The sequence below is a fragment of the Pteronotus mesoamericanus genome, unplaced genomic scaffold, assembly GCF_021234165.1.
Source record: "Pteronotus mesoamericanus isolate MK-2021 breed Mesoamerican mustached bat unplaced genomic scaffold, CSHL_Meso_final contig_29, whole genome shotgun sequence".
In the NCBI taxonomy this organism is placed as follows: Eukaryota; Metazoa; Chordata; class Mammalia; order Chiroptera; family Mormoopidae; genus Pteronotus; species Pteronotus mesoamericanus.
This window is the reverse complement of record NW_026555123.1, coordinates 18,926-33,569: the sequence shown is the minus strand read 5'-3', so window position 1 is coordinate 33,569 and position 14,644 is coordinate 18,926. Positions and strand designations below refer to the sequence as shown.

Here is a 14,644-nt window from a genome sequence, read left to right as displayed (position 1 = left end):
GGATGCAATCAACGGCGCCGCCTGGGCTTTCGAAGGCATCCGTGTCAGCCGCAAATCACCGGCCAGTGTTATTTGAGATGACAGACTTGCCTTGGCCCTCCTCCCCAGGGGCCGCCATGGAGACTGTGCAATGGCTAAAGCACCTTGCTATCCTTAGATTAATGCATAGGGCTAAGTTGAAAACTCAATCCAAAAACTCAAGGAGAGAGCCAGCTGGCTTTCCAGGGTCTTGCTCAGCTGGCCGGGTCCAGGACCCTAGGGGACCGGGTGCGTGGTCAAGCCCAGCACATCAGGGTCCCACATCCTGCTGTCCGCAGGACTGCTGACAGCGGTCTCAGTTCAGTCCCGCATGAGAAGAGCTGAATGTGTGAGCTCCCAGTCTCGACCGTCGGATTAATCAGAGTGCTCAAGGGGTGGGGTACCCACGGGAAAATTCACCAGAGGCTGAACTGATGGAGAAACAAGGACACTGTTGGCAGAGCACTCTCCACAGATCCCTTGTTTATCATGTCTTGTAAACAAAGACCCTGACAGCCTGTTGTTCCGGACTATCACTTCAAGGCTGTCTGCACAGCACGCGGCCTTAGGAGACAGGGCCGTGCCCCGCCAGGGGGAGGGCAGGCTCACGGTCCAGGCCGCCCCTCAGCGGCCCTCTGGGGCAAAGGCTGGGCCCGTCGGCTTGCCACTCGTTGTACAAGTTTTGGTTTCCTAAAGCTCAGAGTTCCCAACTGCGACGCAAATCACTGAGTCTAGCACACACCTAGGCCACTGTGCCGCCACTGTGGAATTTGGGGTGGGGGAGAAAAAGAGACACAAACGTGAAGGTCACGCTGTGGGAGAAATAAAGTCCTTTCTCTCTTGGAGTCTCATGTCTTCTGGCAGCATCCATAAAACTGAGCTTGCAAATCGGATAAAATCTCAGACCCTTCATGTTCTTGACAATAACCCATTTTTAAAAATGGGCAACAGATGTGGACACCTAACCAAAAGATAAAGAGGTGGCAAAGAAGCACACACACAGAGAACAAAAGCTCAACATTAGTCTTTGGGAAAAGGCAAACGACAACCGCTATATACCTATGAGGGTGGCGAAATGCAAACGCCTCCCCGCACTGAGCACTGCTAGCAGGGCTGCGGGACAGCTGCCAGCCTCCTGCTCTGCAGATGGAGTGCGGACGCACGCAGCTCTGGGAGACAGCGCGGCGTCTGTACAGAAAGAAAACACGTCTACCATACAGCCCAGTTACTTCACTCCCAGGTCTTTGCTGAGAGAAATGAAAACATATGTCCAAAGAACTGTACACAAATGTTCACAGCCTCTTCATATGTAAAAGCTAAAAACTGGAAACAACCTAAATGTCCATCAACAGGTGGCACATCCATACAACTGGAACAGGACTCAACAATGAAATGGAAAAAATACTAACACTCACAACACAGAAAGCTCTCTAAAACATAATACTAAGTGAAAAAAGGCAAACCTGAAAGACTGCCCAATGTAAGAGTCATTTCTACAACATTCTAAACAAGATTAAAATCACGCCAGTAACCGTGGGGGTGGGGATCAAGGTCCACTGCAGAGTTGTGAGAAAACTTAGGGTGTGACAACATTCCTATGTCTTAGTTGTGGTTTTGTACACAATCAAGAAATTCAGAATTCCACACTAAAAATGTGTGAATTATATATTGTGTGTAAATGACACCTCAATAGGCTGCAGAGGAAAAAATCTATAAAGCAACTGCTGCTTTCCTGACAAATAAGAGGAACCTACTGATTTAAGTAAACAATAATGCCATGCCAATGAAACAAAATAAAGTCCTAGTACCTTTTTCAATGTCATTCAAAAAGTTTACATTTTATTCCAAAAATACATACTGCAAATGTTAAAAAAGAACCTTATTCACCTTCTGTATCCGAAAAAGTTATAATCTCAATAAAGAGCTGCCTTAACTAGCTCTTGAACCACAGCTAAATTGATTTTTATTCTTAAATTTCATTATTATAAACAGCTAATATGTAATACTGCTGTCTTCCTATTTTCAAAGAAACTCTTCAGAGGATAATACATGCCCAGCTGGTTTAAGAAACAATTCAACATGTCACTGTATTTATACTGAAAAGCACTAATCATTGCAAGCACTATAAGAACCCCCATCTTATATTAGTAAGTCCTCTAAAAGGGTTTAAATAGGACTAGAGAAGCGGCTGCACCAGCTGTTGTTACCTTCCCCTCCCCAGACGATTCACTAGAACTCAACCAAGTGCCTCCCAAGCCCAACCCGGAACACACCCCACTGCTGTGGCCCAGGCCCTGCGCCCTGCGCCCTGCCCGCAGTGAGGCATCACCCCCGCGCTGTGCACAGCAAACGGACCACGGAACTTTTTTTCCCCCAGAAGATTCTCATCTAGGACTTAACCACAAATTTGGTATTGCCCATCCATATAAATGTACCCCCCAGGCTACCTCCACTTTGAGAAGATATGACCTAGTCAGGCATGCATCTTCAAGACATCTCCGTCTCAGCACCCACATCCCGCGCTCTCCGCAGGGAGGGGTGGTCTGCTCCTAGCACGCGCCCACCCACTAATGCTTACCGCACACCTACGTGCCAGGGCATCAGAGAACGTAGACACACTACCCTTTGTCAGAGAAGTTTAATCTTGAACTGTCACCAAACTAATTAAAAGCTCATTAGGAGAAATGATATTTATGAATGTCTACAGTTCAATTATTTTTTAGAGTAACTCTGAAGTGTATCTTTAGACTAAACCACACGAGCGAGCTGGACGAAATTATTTCATCCCAGGTGAAACTGATTTTACCAAACTGCCCTGCAATGCTGTGCCAGCGACTTACACTGAGGACCACCCACCGTGAGGAACAGAGCGCGGAAGTAACAGCAGCAGTTTGCATCTTAGAGCATCATGGGCCAGACCCCTTGCTGAGCTCTCTACACGCTTCAGTTCCTTTCCCCTCACAAGGCATCTTATGCGGAAAGTACCATCAGCATCCCCATTCGACAGACAGGGAGACGGAGCTGCTGCAGGAGGCTGCTGCCTTCATTACAGACGCACGTGCGCACGGGGGCGGCGGAGCTGGGATACTACGCAGGCAGCCTGACTCCTGAGAGTGCTTGTCCGAGTCACTGCATTACAATGCCAGTGTTCACTGTGAAAGACGGTGGAGTCTTTTAATGTTTGTTTTTTTTTTTTATACTTCCTATGAGAAATTTTGTATTTTAATACCAGGAATGGCTCCCAAGCAATTAGTATGCTCTCAAATTATAACCCGAAAAAATGTAACTGTTTTTTCCTTTCTCTTTGCACCAGGTGCTTCAGAACTCAGCTACATGTGGTCCAATCAGCAAGCATACAGACTTAAATGAGGGCTCACCGGACTTCAAGAGCTTTGATAGCTTCCAGCATTTGCAGAAACTCCGCTGCTTTCCACACATCATTGGCTTCTTCTTCTCCTTGTATCATTAATTTTGCTGTATATGTGAACTCAATTAAATGACTAAAGGCCATTTTACTAACACCTGCAAAAAAAGATGTGAATTAGCATTTATTCATGTTGATTCAAATCTTATAACAGAGGGGGGGGAAAAAGGTCTGGAACCTGACTGGTACTTGTCACTTATGAAGATTAATTCCTGGCAGAATTCTCATTATTGGCATGATATTATTGTAGCCAAGTTCCAGCACTAACTAGCAAACTACTTTTAGATGAATCCCAAAGATTTCTATGTCCTTACAGAAGAGTAAAACCTGTTACTCAAACAGATGAGCAGGCTCACTGGTCCACGTCAGACATGTGACGACACCTGCCAGGGAGCCCTGCATCAACTCAACTCCAAAATCGCTGATGGCTTCCCATGGCTTAGCAAATCAAGTTCAACACTACTCTGCCTTTACGTCTAGGTTCTTCATGTGATTTTTCTACCTCTCACCATCTTCCCTTCCACATTTTCAAATCTATCACATACACTCTATCCTGATTCTCGAGCCCATTCACTTCCTAAGAGATTCCTTGCCCTCATTAACACCTACCCTCTTTCCTGAATGCTTAATCGCTTTATCTCTACAAATCCTACAACCCATGAAGGCCCCATTCTAATGCCACATCTTCAATGAAACCTGCTTTTATACTTCCCCTAGGCTGAACTCTGTACCTGCCTGGTCTGATCTGAGGTATCATCTCTACTATAAGCTACTTGAGGGACCTCACAGTGCCTAACACAATGCTTCCTGAATGCAGGACACAAAATAGAAATAAATGCTAAAATCATTTTCAAAAATAAACCATGATTCCAACTTTTCTTTACAGGTTTTCTGTTTAAATTCTGGCCCAAAAGGATACTTTGTTTCTCTATGCCCTTTAACGCTATATACTATTATTTCAGTCTGCTAATGCAAGGCTAAAAAAATGCTACGGAGAGGAACAAAGAAAAAATTACATTTAATGTAAAGCTTTTAATAAGAAATGCTCAAGTCCAAACTACACACAAAATACACAATTGCAAATACAGAAATATTATGTTCTTCCCACGCACTTCATACACCTCAGTATGGCCTCAGGGCAACAGTGAGTGTCGGTGGAGTATCCAGCATCCCCGATGTGTGAGAAGAAAGGGCATCATTCAGGGACCAGAACTTCAAAGTTTTAGCTGAGCACCCAGCTCTCCGTGACCTGTGTAACCTGGGGCTAATCTAAACCCCTGAGCCTGGGTAGACTCATTTCAAAATGTATGAAAGCAACCTGGATAATGAGAAACACCATAAAATATAATGTGATATGACCATGTCACATGCTACCAAATAAGCTAACTAAAAATAACTGATTCACTGAAGGCTACTTTTATTTGAGTCTGAATCTTTCCCCTTGGTCGTCTCTGACCATGTTATTCTTTATTATATATGAAAATAGCCTGAGGGATGGGCAACTAGATTTTGTTGGGGTTTTTATTTTTATTTTTTTATTTTTGAGGCAGTTTTGACCAGATGTTTCAAAGTACTGCAAAGCGTGTTTAAAAAGTCCTTTTTAAACACAATGTGTAAATTTTTCCTAAAATGGAATGAAATTTTGACTGTTAATAGAACATACAAGATACATGCATATTTACAACAACACTGAAATACTTTACACTAAATACAAGTACTAACTCATTCCTGGTAACAGCCCTATGAAGTACTTACTATTACAATCTCCATTTTACAGATGAGGAAGTTAGGACACAGAGAAGTAGAGTAACTTACCCAAGTCACATAGTCACTAAGTGAAAATAAAACTAGGATCACACTTCCAGTCAAGATGGCGGCCTAGGCAGACATGGCTTGACTCCTCGCACAACCACAACAAAATTACAACTAAAATAGAATCACCGTAGCTCAGAACCGACAGAAACTGAGTTGAATGGCACTCTGACGACTATGGAATTAAAGAAACCACATCCATCTAGGCTGCTAGAAGGGGCACAGAGGTGGAACGAGCTGATCCCATACCCATGTGTGAAGGGTAAAAGTCTGGGAGAGACATCTCAGGAGCGAGGAGTCCCATCCCCACAGCAGGCCCCCAGTCCAGGGTTCCAGTGCCAGGAAGATAAGTCCCTACAACTTCTGGCTGCAGAAACCAGCAGGGATTGAGTCCCTGGGAGAAACTTCTTGAGCCCCAAGCAGTTCCTCTTAAAGAACCTACACAGGGAGGGACCCACCTCCTCAGACTCACTCCCTCTGGGCTCCACTACCAGGGAGGTGGCTTGAGGGGCACAAGGGGCGTGCAGCGGGAGGCTGAGGTGTGGCATCAGGGTGAGCAGAGGCCACTGTCCTTTTTCTAAGCCTTCCCCCCACAGAGCCACAGGGCTGGCAAGCTGGTGCCATATCTGAAACTCCAACCTGGTTAACACTGACCCGCCTTGGAGATCCCATTGCTCCACCCAACTTATGGGCCCACCCAAGCGGCTTTTCCATCTGAATGGCTGGTCTTGGCTCCTGCTTTAGAACTTCCTAAATCCTCTCAAACTAGCAGCACCTGGCCTCAGCGAGCCCCAGGCTGGAACTAGCAACCTAGATTCAACAGTTGGCTTCTCCAAGCCACCACAAGTAGCAGCCATCCCAGACTACTTTATAAATAAACTAAGGCAGGGTGGCCCCAGGCAAAACACAGGTGGGGGCTGACCTTGGTCTGCACCACCTGGGAACCCCCAGGGCCTGCACACCCAGTGGACAGCTACAGACCACACCAGAGCACCATCACCCTGCCCCCCTACAGCTGACCCTCCACAGAGGGCGGAGGTTGGTGGTCAGTGGTCACAGCCAGTCCCTGAAACTGACTGGCCTGGGTAAATCCCTCCCATTGATCTGTCAACAGCAATCAAGGCTCAACTACAAGAGGAGGGTGTACTCAGCCCACATGAAGGGTGCACCTTGAGTACCCAGCTTGGGTGATAGGGGAGGCAGTGCCACTGGACCCTACAAGACACCGACTACATAGGCCACAGTGTCAAGACACAGAGCAGCTCTACCTAATACACAGAAATCAACACAGGGGAGCTGCCAAAATGAGGAGACAAAGAAACATGGCCCAAATGAAAGAACAGATCAAAACTCCAGAAAAAGAGCTGAATGAAATGGAGATAAGCAATCCAGCAGATGCAGAGTTTAAAACGCTGGTCATAAGGATGCTCAAAGAACTCAGTGAGGACCTCAGCAGCACAAAAAAGACCCAGTGAGAAACAAAAGACACACTAATTGAAATAAAGAACAATTTACAGGGAAACAGCAGCAGAGTGGATGAAGCCAAGAATCAAATCAATGGCTTGAAATGTAAAGAACTAAAAACAACCAATCAGAACAATAAGGAAAGAGAATCCCCAAAAAATGAGGGTTAGGGTTAGCATCCTGTGGGACAACTTTAAGCAAGCCAACGTTTGCTTCATACGGGTGCCAGAAGAAAAAGAGCAAGAAATTGGAAATCATCTGAGAATATAATGGAAGAAAACTTCCCTAACTTGGTGAAGGAAATAGACATGCAAATCCAGGAAGCACAGAGAGCCCCAAACAAGACAGATGCAAAGAGGCCCACTCCAAGACACATAATTAAAATGTTAAAGATAAGAGAGATGAGAGGGGGGTGCAGGGGAATGGGTGAGAGGTTAGGGGATTAAGAAGTACCAATAGGTAGTTACAGAATATCCATGGGGATGTAAAAGAGAGGAGCCAAAGAACTTACACGCATGACTCTTAGACATGAACAAGGATGAGGGGTTGCCTGAGGGAGTGGGGGGTGCTGGGTGGAGGGGAGCAAAAGGGGAAAATCAGGACAACTGGAATAGCGTAGTAAAATTTTAAAAATATATATAAAATTAAAAAAACAACCACCTAGGATCAAACCGATGGCCCAATTCCAAAGCCTACGGATGAAGCTTTTTAAATACAACAATGGCAGAAAAATGCTCCTGCCAGAGTTTGTATACCCATGATCTCATTCACTACAGGCCACAATCTCGTATTTATAATCCCAAAGTCCCCCAATCTTTTAAAACCAGACGTTTTCCCATAATTTGGCAGCAAAATTTGATCTGAATTGAAATAAGGCTATTTATAGTCTTTATCCCAATTAGAGTAAACAGTAATGTGCTATACTGCTGAAATATTATTTGGTTACAGAGTATGGCCTTAGACCCCAGTAGAAGTATTTTGTAGCATATGTACTGATTATAGAAAATTATAAAAATTTGTAATTTCCAGAAACATCTGGCCTCAACAATTTAACTGTGTGGATGCTGTTCCTAACCTTAGTTCATCAGTCACCCGTAGACTTAATAAAAGCATGGGCTTGTCCTAATGCGCCAGCATTTGGGTTTGCTCCTGGTAGGGGCACATGCAAGAGTCAATCAGTGAAGGCATGAGTGGGTAGAGCAGCAGATCAATGTTTGTCTCTCTCTCAAATGAATAACAAATTTTTTTTAAATGCTGCTCTGCCTGTGGAGTAGTCTACTCTCTAACAAACTTTCACTTCAAACTCAAGCGCATGCGCAAACACCCCCCACCCCATGGGTCCCTGATCTCCAGAATCAAAATTGGGATAGGAAAACGTTTTTATAAGCATCCTTGGTGCTTCTTATGTATCCAGTCCAACAATGTTCATAGGAATAAAGCTCTGAGCTGAGTGGTTAATTAGCTAACATGAACTAGACCGGTTAAGTCCTGCCCAGAGAAGTGAGGTGATGGTGGGTAATGAATGGGCGTAAAAATATTCTCTATCAAAACGAAGTTGTTAACTTTCAAATCTCAGCCCATTTTCCCCTCAATCCCTTACTTCTCTCATAATAGAAGTGTGCTATAGAATACAACTTTTCTGAACAAGTATCTAAGGAAAATGTTACACCTTAATCTGAGTTGTCTTTTTTCTCCAGAGAAAGAAACAAAGGGGAAGAATTCTGAAACGTCTCTAGTTTTAGGGAATTCCCCCAGTTAGTGAAAACTCCCACTCAAAAAGCACATGCCTGAACATGGACTTGGGTGTCCCGTCCTTAACAGTAAGGGCTCAAATTTACACGGCCGTGGGGTTGCGATGAGAGAAAACTAGGTGCTCGTGGATGTGGTTTCAGGAGGAAGAGAGAAAGAATGGGCTTAGAAAACTGGAGGCTCAGGTGAGAAGGCTGTGCTCCAAATAAAGGAGTGAACGTTCATCGAAGATTCTATGTGGCGTGAATCTGAGTCACAAGCCACAAAGCAACTGGATTTGTGGACAAGAATTTTTATTTGAAGCCAAAGGTGCACCTGTGGTTCTAATCAAAGGTAACTTACTACACCAGAGATGTAGAAAACAGGGGGAGAGATAGCTCAGTTGGCATCTAATGACAGCTGACACTCACAGAGCATATCAGAAATGAAATTCCTTTTACAAGCATGTCATCTGCTCCCACAACACCCTGTGAGGCGGTGGTCCCCCACAGTGGCCGCACAGTGGGATGGCTCTGGGCCCTGCTGCCCTAACACTGCTGTTCAGGGGGACCATCTAAGGATCCGAGGCTGATTCAGTAGGTCCAGGGCGGAGGCCAAGAGTCCTCGCTTCTAACGAGCTCCCAGGTGTCGCCCATTATCGTCGGTCCTCAGACCACACCTCCAGTAACAAGGACCTAAGCAACTTTTAAATATAGGTGCTTGGAATCCAACCCTCAAAGACTGAGTCACCTGACCTGGAGTTACAGGGCAGGGGGCTCCAGTTCTAGTTAAGCCGGAGAAGCACACTCTACCCTATATTCTCTACTGATTACAACTAAAAATCCTGGACAGAATACATGAAGCAAGTAAACAAGGATTCTGAAAAATAAATGGAATCAAGCAGATTGCAGAGAGAAATCAAAACTCAAACAGCAGAGAGTTTCCTGGTTTTTTCTTTTTCCTCCCACATATCCCAGCTTAGGATGGTCCAAATCCCACAACTGTGCAGCAGGTGCAGACAGAAGCAGCTTCAAGAGGAACTCTGGCGAGAAGGCCAGGAAAGAAGATGGAGAGTCTGTGTGGGTGCGCGTGAGGAAAGAGTGCTTGGCTTTGTTCTTCTGCCTCTGCCCTCCCCAAAGGCAAGCCCCGGCTCCGAGGCTGCACCCCTGCGACTGGCGGCCACCGAGCAAGCACCTCCAGTCTGAGAGCGAGTTCTCACTGACAGAGAACTAGGAAAGAGGCTATGATGTCAAGAGATGAAGAGAATTCTTGTTATTTTGTTCTTTCCCTTTTCTCTCACCACTTTGTCCAAGAAGTAGACCCCGCAGTGGGGACCGCAGACGGTACAGGGAAGCTACAACCCCCGTTTTTCAGCTGGGAGCTCGTGTGAGGAGGCGCTCAGGGAGATCTGGAGAAAAGGCCGCCTCAATCTGTGTGTGCAGACTCCAGCTCAGCGCCGAGCCACCCATGCGGTGAGGGGACGCAGCGAAGGCTGACAACGGCACTGCGGCGTGAACTACCGGCCCGCGAGGCACACCTGGAGCCCGCACAGCTCACCACAGGTTTTGAAAATGAAATTGGCGTTGGATCCACAGCCCACATAAGGCGGTCTGACCCTAACCAGGTTGACAGCCTCCGAAAATAAACCAAAATCAAAACAACGAAAGCATTCTCCAGGACACCCAGAGGAGGATGACCTAATATTCAAAACATCCACAATGTGGTCCAAAATTACTTATTTTCAGATTAAGAAAAGAAAGCAAGCCAACATGCCCACAGTCGCACAGCTGACAGACAGCAAAGCCAGGACTACAACTCGGGTTTTCTCAACGGCCGGGGAGCCAGGTGGACGGCGCAGCCACCCCCACACCCACGGCTAAAGGAGACATGGAGACAAACGGATTCTTTAAGCCTGACTCTGGCAAATAACAAAAACAGAAAGTGTTCTTACATTTTACTTTCTTACGGGTCTACAGGTTAAACACCGAAGACCTGTGTGTGCTGTACTGCAACGGACATGGCAGCCAGGGGCCCCGCGAGGTCCCAGAGACGTGCCAAGGCGACCAGTCTTCAGAAGGGAAGCACCTGCCTCTCCGGTGGTTCAGCACTCCCTGCTGCACCAGCATTTGCATGTTAGCCTAGCCCTTTCCTTTTCAACTTTTTAAGAGTCTGCGCAGAAGTCAACCTCGCTGCTCTGCAGTCTCTCCCATCTCTCTAAGGTAGATCCCACCGCGCTTTCCCTCCTCAGGGACACCACTCCACAATAAAAGCCTCTGCAACCCTTTCTGCACTTTCTTTACCTGTTGCTTATCCGCGATTAAATCTGCCAATTTTTAAAGTTACCTTATTTAAAAAGATAAGGTTATCTTATTCATCAATTCTTCATTTCATGGCTATAACATAGCATATATACAATAAGTATATTCAATGGGCAAATAGCCCCAATTCATTAAGCTTCCACAATCCACTAAACACTATGCCAGGTACTCCACACGTTATTTCAATTAATCAAGCCTAATAACCCACTTTTTAGAGGAGCCTAGTATGCAATTAAGGTAAAGTAACCTGCCTGGGGTCACACAGTAGCTCAGGTGGATTAATGCATGAAATCTTACCTTGTGTGAGAACCCAATGCCATCCAGGCAGCTAGATTCCCCTGTCAGTAAGCTTTGTGGATTCCCATTATGCCTGTACGCTGCCCGCCACAGATGATCCAAAGATAATCTACCCATGGACATGGCAGGCAGACTGCTAGACAAACTGGGATGTACTAAAATAAAGGATATTCTTAACTCTTCACTCCCCTAGGCATAGAAATTTTTCCAAGGGAATAGTGTTTCTAGGCAACCCATTCATAACAAAGAGTATGTATACGGCAAGAGAGATACAAAACCAAAACTCAGAAAGCCTGGAAAGCAGCTAAAACTCGGTATTTATGTGGGCAAGCTGCCTTATTTCCTGGTTCTGAACTGTGACTCCCTTGTGAGCTAGGCAACCTTGGGCAAGTAACCATTTGGAGCCTATTCCCTGATGTATTAATTGGAAATAATATCACTTACTTCAAAGGATCACCACTGTGAACCTCAGGAAACGTACATAAACTACACAGCACAACACCTAGCAGTTGGCAGGCCCTTATTACAGAAAAATCAAGCAAGTACAAAAGATCACTTACTCCCACGAGGCAGTCGGGTGGATAGCCCCTTCCGTTGCCGGCCTCCGAGAGCCACCAGAACTTCTGAACGCTAGCTCAGTTCGTCTTTCGCCCTTTGCACGGCACGGCAGCCACTTCACACCTGTAACCCCTGCTAGGAGAGGCCTCTGCTCTACCCCTCAGCACCCCACAATCTGAAACCCAAGCCCACCAAACGAAGATGGGAATTTACGTGTCATAGGGTTTCAAAACACAGCAAGGGACTGCTGGCTATAGCAGTGGAAGAGACTCCTTTAAGAGACCAACACCGACGACCTAACGGAAGTTTCTTTCCTGGCAGATCGCTGCACCAAGCACTCGACTGAAAGTAAGAATTCTCAGGTGTCAAAAGAACGATTTATCCAGTTGCCTAACAAAACCCCTGATGCCTGTGTCCCATGGTATCTTGCTAAATTAAATGCCTAAAACTTCATCAACCGTAACATTTCCTAAACTGTTTTATTTCAAACAAGCATTTACCTTCTATCTCCACCAAAGGTTCCTGAGTAAACTCCTGAAAGAATTTGTAGAAGAACTTACTGCAAGCAGCCAAAACAGCCTTGTGGGCCTTAAAATGGTGACCTAAATAAAAAGAAAATAAAATCATACATGTTCACAAAAATCAGATATAAAACTAGAAAACGACCTAGAAAACTATATGAAGTAAATCTTCGTAATGTAATTATACAACTACATAAATTACTGAACTAAAGTCAGAATATTCTTGGCAGCTGTCTTGACAAATTTTAATCTCAATTAGACACAAAGCCAGATCTTTACCTCAAAGGCCTTATTAAGTCAGTTTATAAAGACCAGTTTACAATACTTCAGGAGGTAGGAACCTCCTACCACTTAATTAAAGAGTGAAAGGCATATCCTAGCCAGTGGAAACTACTAAATATGCTAAATATAAACACCACCCAGAAGGTTACAGATCGTTTGGAAAGGGAGAAAAAACAGCCACAAAACAAGCACGAAGCTGCACGTGGTTGTTATGGGCAACATTTTAATATGCCTAATATCTGGAAGAAGTCTATTTCACTCCACTGAAGAGACACCCAAGCTGGGTTTGCCTCCCTTACAATAACAACACCGAAGATTGACAAAGGCCCCGTTTTACTCTGGAGGTTCCCAAAGAGGGTGGGTACGAGCGCCGCAAAGGATCCCCTCAGTCTCCTTCCGAGACCATTTGTGAAACTGGGGGCGGGGGGAGGGTATCAACCTCCACACGACTCCCGTGGGACACCCAAAAGAAGCTAACCCAGAGAAGGCCATTAACCAAACATTTAGAGACGTCCTCCCTGTCCCCACCCATACTCCTGTACTCAGGTGTGCAATGGGAAAACTTCCAGAAGTTAAAATGCCCCGGTTCTGTCCAAATCGTCACTGCCCGCCAACGAGAGCCTCCGCAGGCCGCCGGTCCCTGTGAGCGGCAAGGACAAGTGCCCTGGGGCTCCGCGCGCACTTTCTGCAGACTTTGATAGAGAGCCGTAGGGAGTGGGAAAAAGGGAGGTGGGAACCGAAGCCCCAAAAGCCCACCACCCCACCCACCGTCGACAATCAGGGTGATGTCAGTAAACCGGTCCTGCTCTCGCTGTTCATTCAATCGGTCCAGGATCATTTTGTGATGTTCCGGGAACTCCTGAAGGCAGTCCATCGTCTCTTCGGCCTCCATGGCCGGCGGGCTGCTCTACAAAAGAGGAGCATGATAATGTACACCCATGAGCTCGGGCTCGGGAACAGAACCCCAAAAGCAGAGAACAACAAAAACACCCCAGCAACGTGAAAGAAAGGGGGGGAGGGGGAGGCGAGAGGAAGGCGAGAGAAGAAAGGAAGGCGAGCCGCCGGGGGCCGGAGCGGCGGCCGCAGGACTCCGAGCCTGACCTAATTGGAGTCGGGAGACGCGCGCTGGAGCGGGGTGGGCGCCGCGCCGGAGGCTCCGGGCGCCCAGGCGCGCAAGTCTGGCAGGGGACAGGCCGACAGTCGCCGCGGCCCTCTAACGGCCCGCCAAACCCTCCTGCGCGGCCCTGGCTCCCGCCGCGCCGGAACCCGGTCCGGCCCGCGGCCCACAACGACTCCCGGGTCGCCTCTCCCTCCCCGGCCCCCCCCTCTCCTCCCCCGCCCCGACCGGGCCGGCACTCACTCAAGGAAGGAGGAGCGGCCCGGACCTGCGCGTCACTCACGTCGACGTAAAGCGTCACCGCGTCGGCCTTCGGCTGACGCGGCTGCCTGCGAGCGCAGACCACGGAGGGACGGGCCACGCACCCAGCGGCGGGGAGGGGCCAACCGTGGGGACTTCGCGCTTGGCGACCGCGAGACCGCGCGCGCGCGCGAGAAAAAGGAAATAGGGCTGCGGGGGGTTGGGCCGGTGCCGGGCCTGACTGGGCCGCGGCTGGGATCTCCGGTCTCCACCCAGCCCGGCCCGACTGCACGCGTGCGCGCTCCGCCGGGACCTCAGGATCCACCCGCCACGCGCGCCCGCAGGGCTTTTATGCCGCTGCTCCCCGGCCCCGCCCCGCCCCGCCCCCTTCCTCCCCAGCCCCAGATCGGCCCGCCTTACCTAGCTCGGAATCCTCCCTCTCTCCTCTGTGTCCCTCAAAGCCTCTCCTGACCTGCTCTGCTCTCCCCTCCCGGGGCGGAACTCGCCCCACATCTTTCCCTACCCCTAAAAAGCGCCTCGCCCTCCATGTCTGCGCGAGTGCCGGGTGCTCCTTTCTCTCAGGTCCGGCCGGCGCACGTGCGCTCGCTCCGAGACCCGGCGGCCGCGGCGCGGGCTGGGCAGCCACGGGCGCGAGCACGTCCCACCGCCTGGGATCGTCTTCCCGGGTGCCCGCCCTCTCCGTGCTTTGCGGCCAGCACGTGGGTGCTAGCTAGGCTGTGGACCTGGTGGATCTGCTCCAATTACTTACACATGATGTTACTCCAGCGGTCCACACCGTACTCGCTACACCACCGCGCTCAGAGAAGCGGGGGACCCTTTGGCAAAGTCACGTGACTGGCTCCAT

At 48.0% G+C, this 14,644-nt stretch overlaps 1 protein-coding gene across 6 annotated transcripts in view; it reads right to left on the bottom strand.

Moving 5' to 3' along the window:
- Positions 1 to 14,403, bottom strand: part of ZNF131 (zinc finger protein 131) — a 31,292-nt gene extending 16,889 nt beyond the window's left edge. For 2 of the 6 annotated variants that reach the window (XM_054575304.1, XM_054575307.1), the window contains exons 1-4: positions 14,200 to 14,403; positions 13,191 to 13,329; positions 12,120 to 12,221; positions 3,396 to 3,540 (exon numbers count right to left, since the gene is read on the bottom strand). In XM_054575304.1, coding sequence (XP_054431279.1) covers positions 3,396 to 3,540; positions 12,120 to 12,221; positions 13,191 to 13,314 — 371 coding nt within the window. In that variant the 5' untranslated portion in view covers positions 13,315 to 13,329; positions 14,200 to 14,403. Of the gene's footprint in view, positions 1 to 3,395; positions 3,541 to 12,119; positions 12,222 to 13,190; positions 13,330 to 13,523; positions 13,739 to 14,199 lie in introns of those variants that run through there. The other 4 variants (XM_054575306.1, XM_054575310.1, XM_054575305.1 and 1 more) reach the window with 4 other exon arrangements.
- Between the last annotated feature and the right edge of the window lie 241 nt (positions 14,404 to 14,644).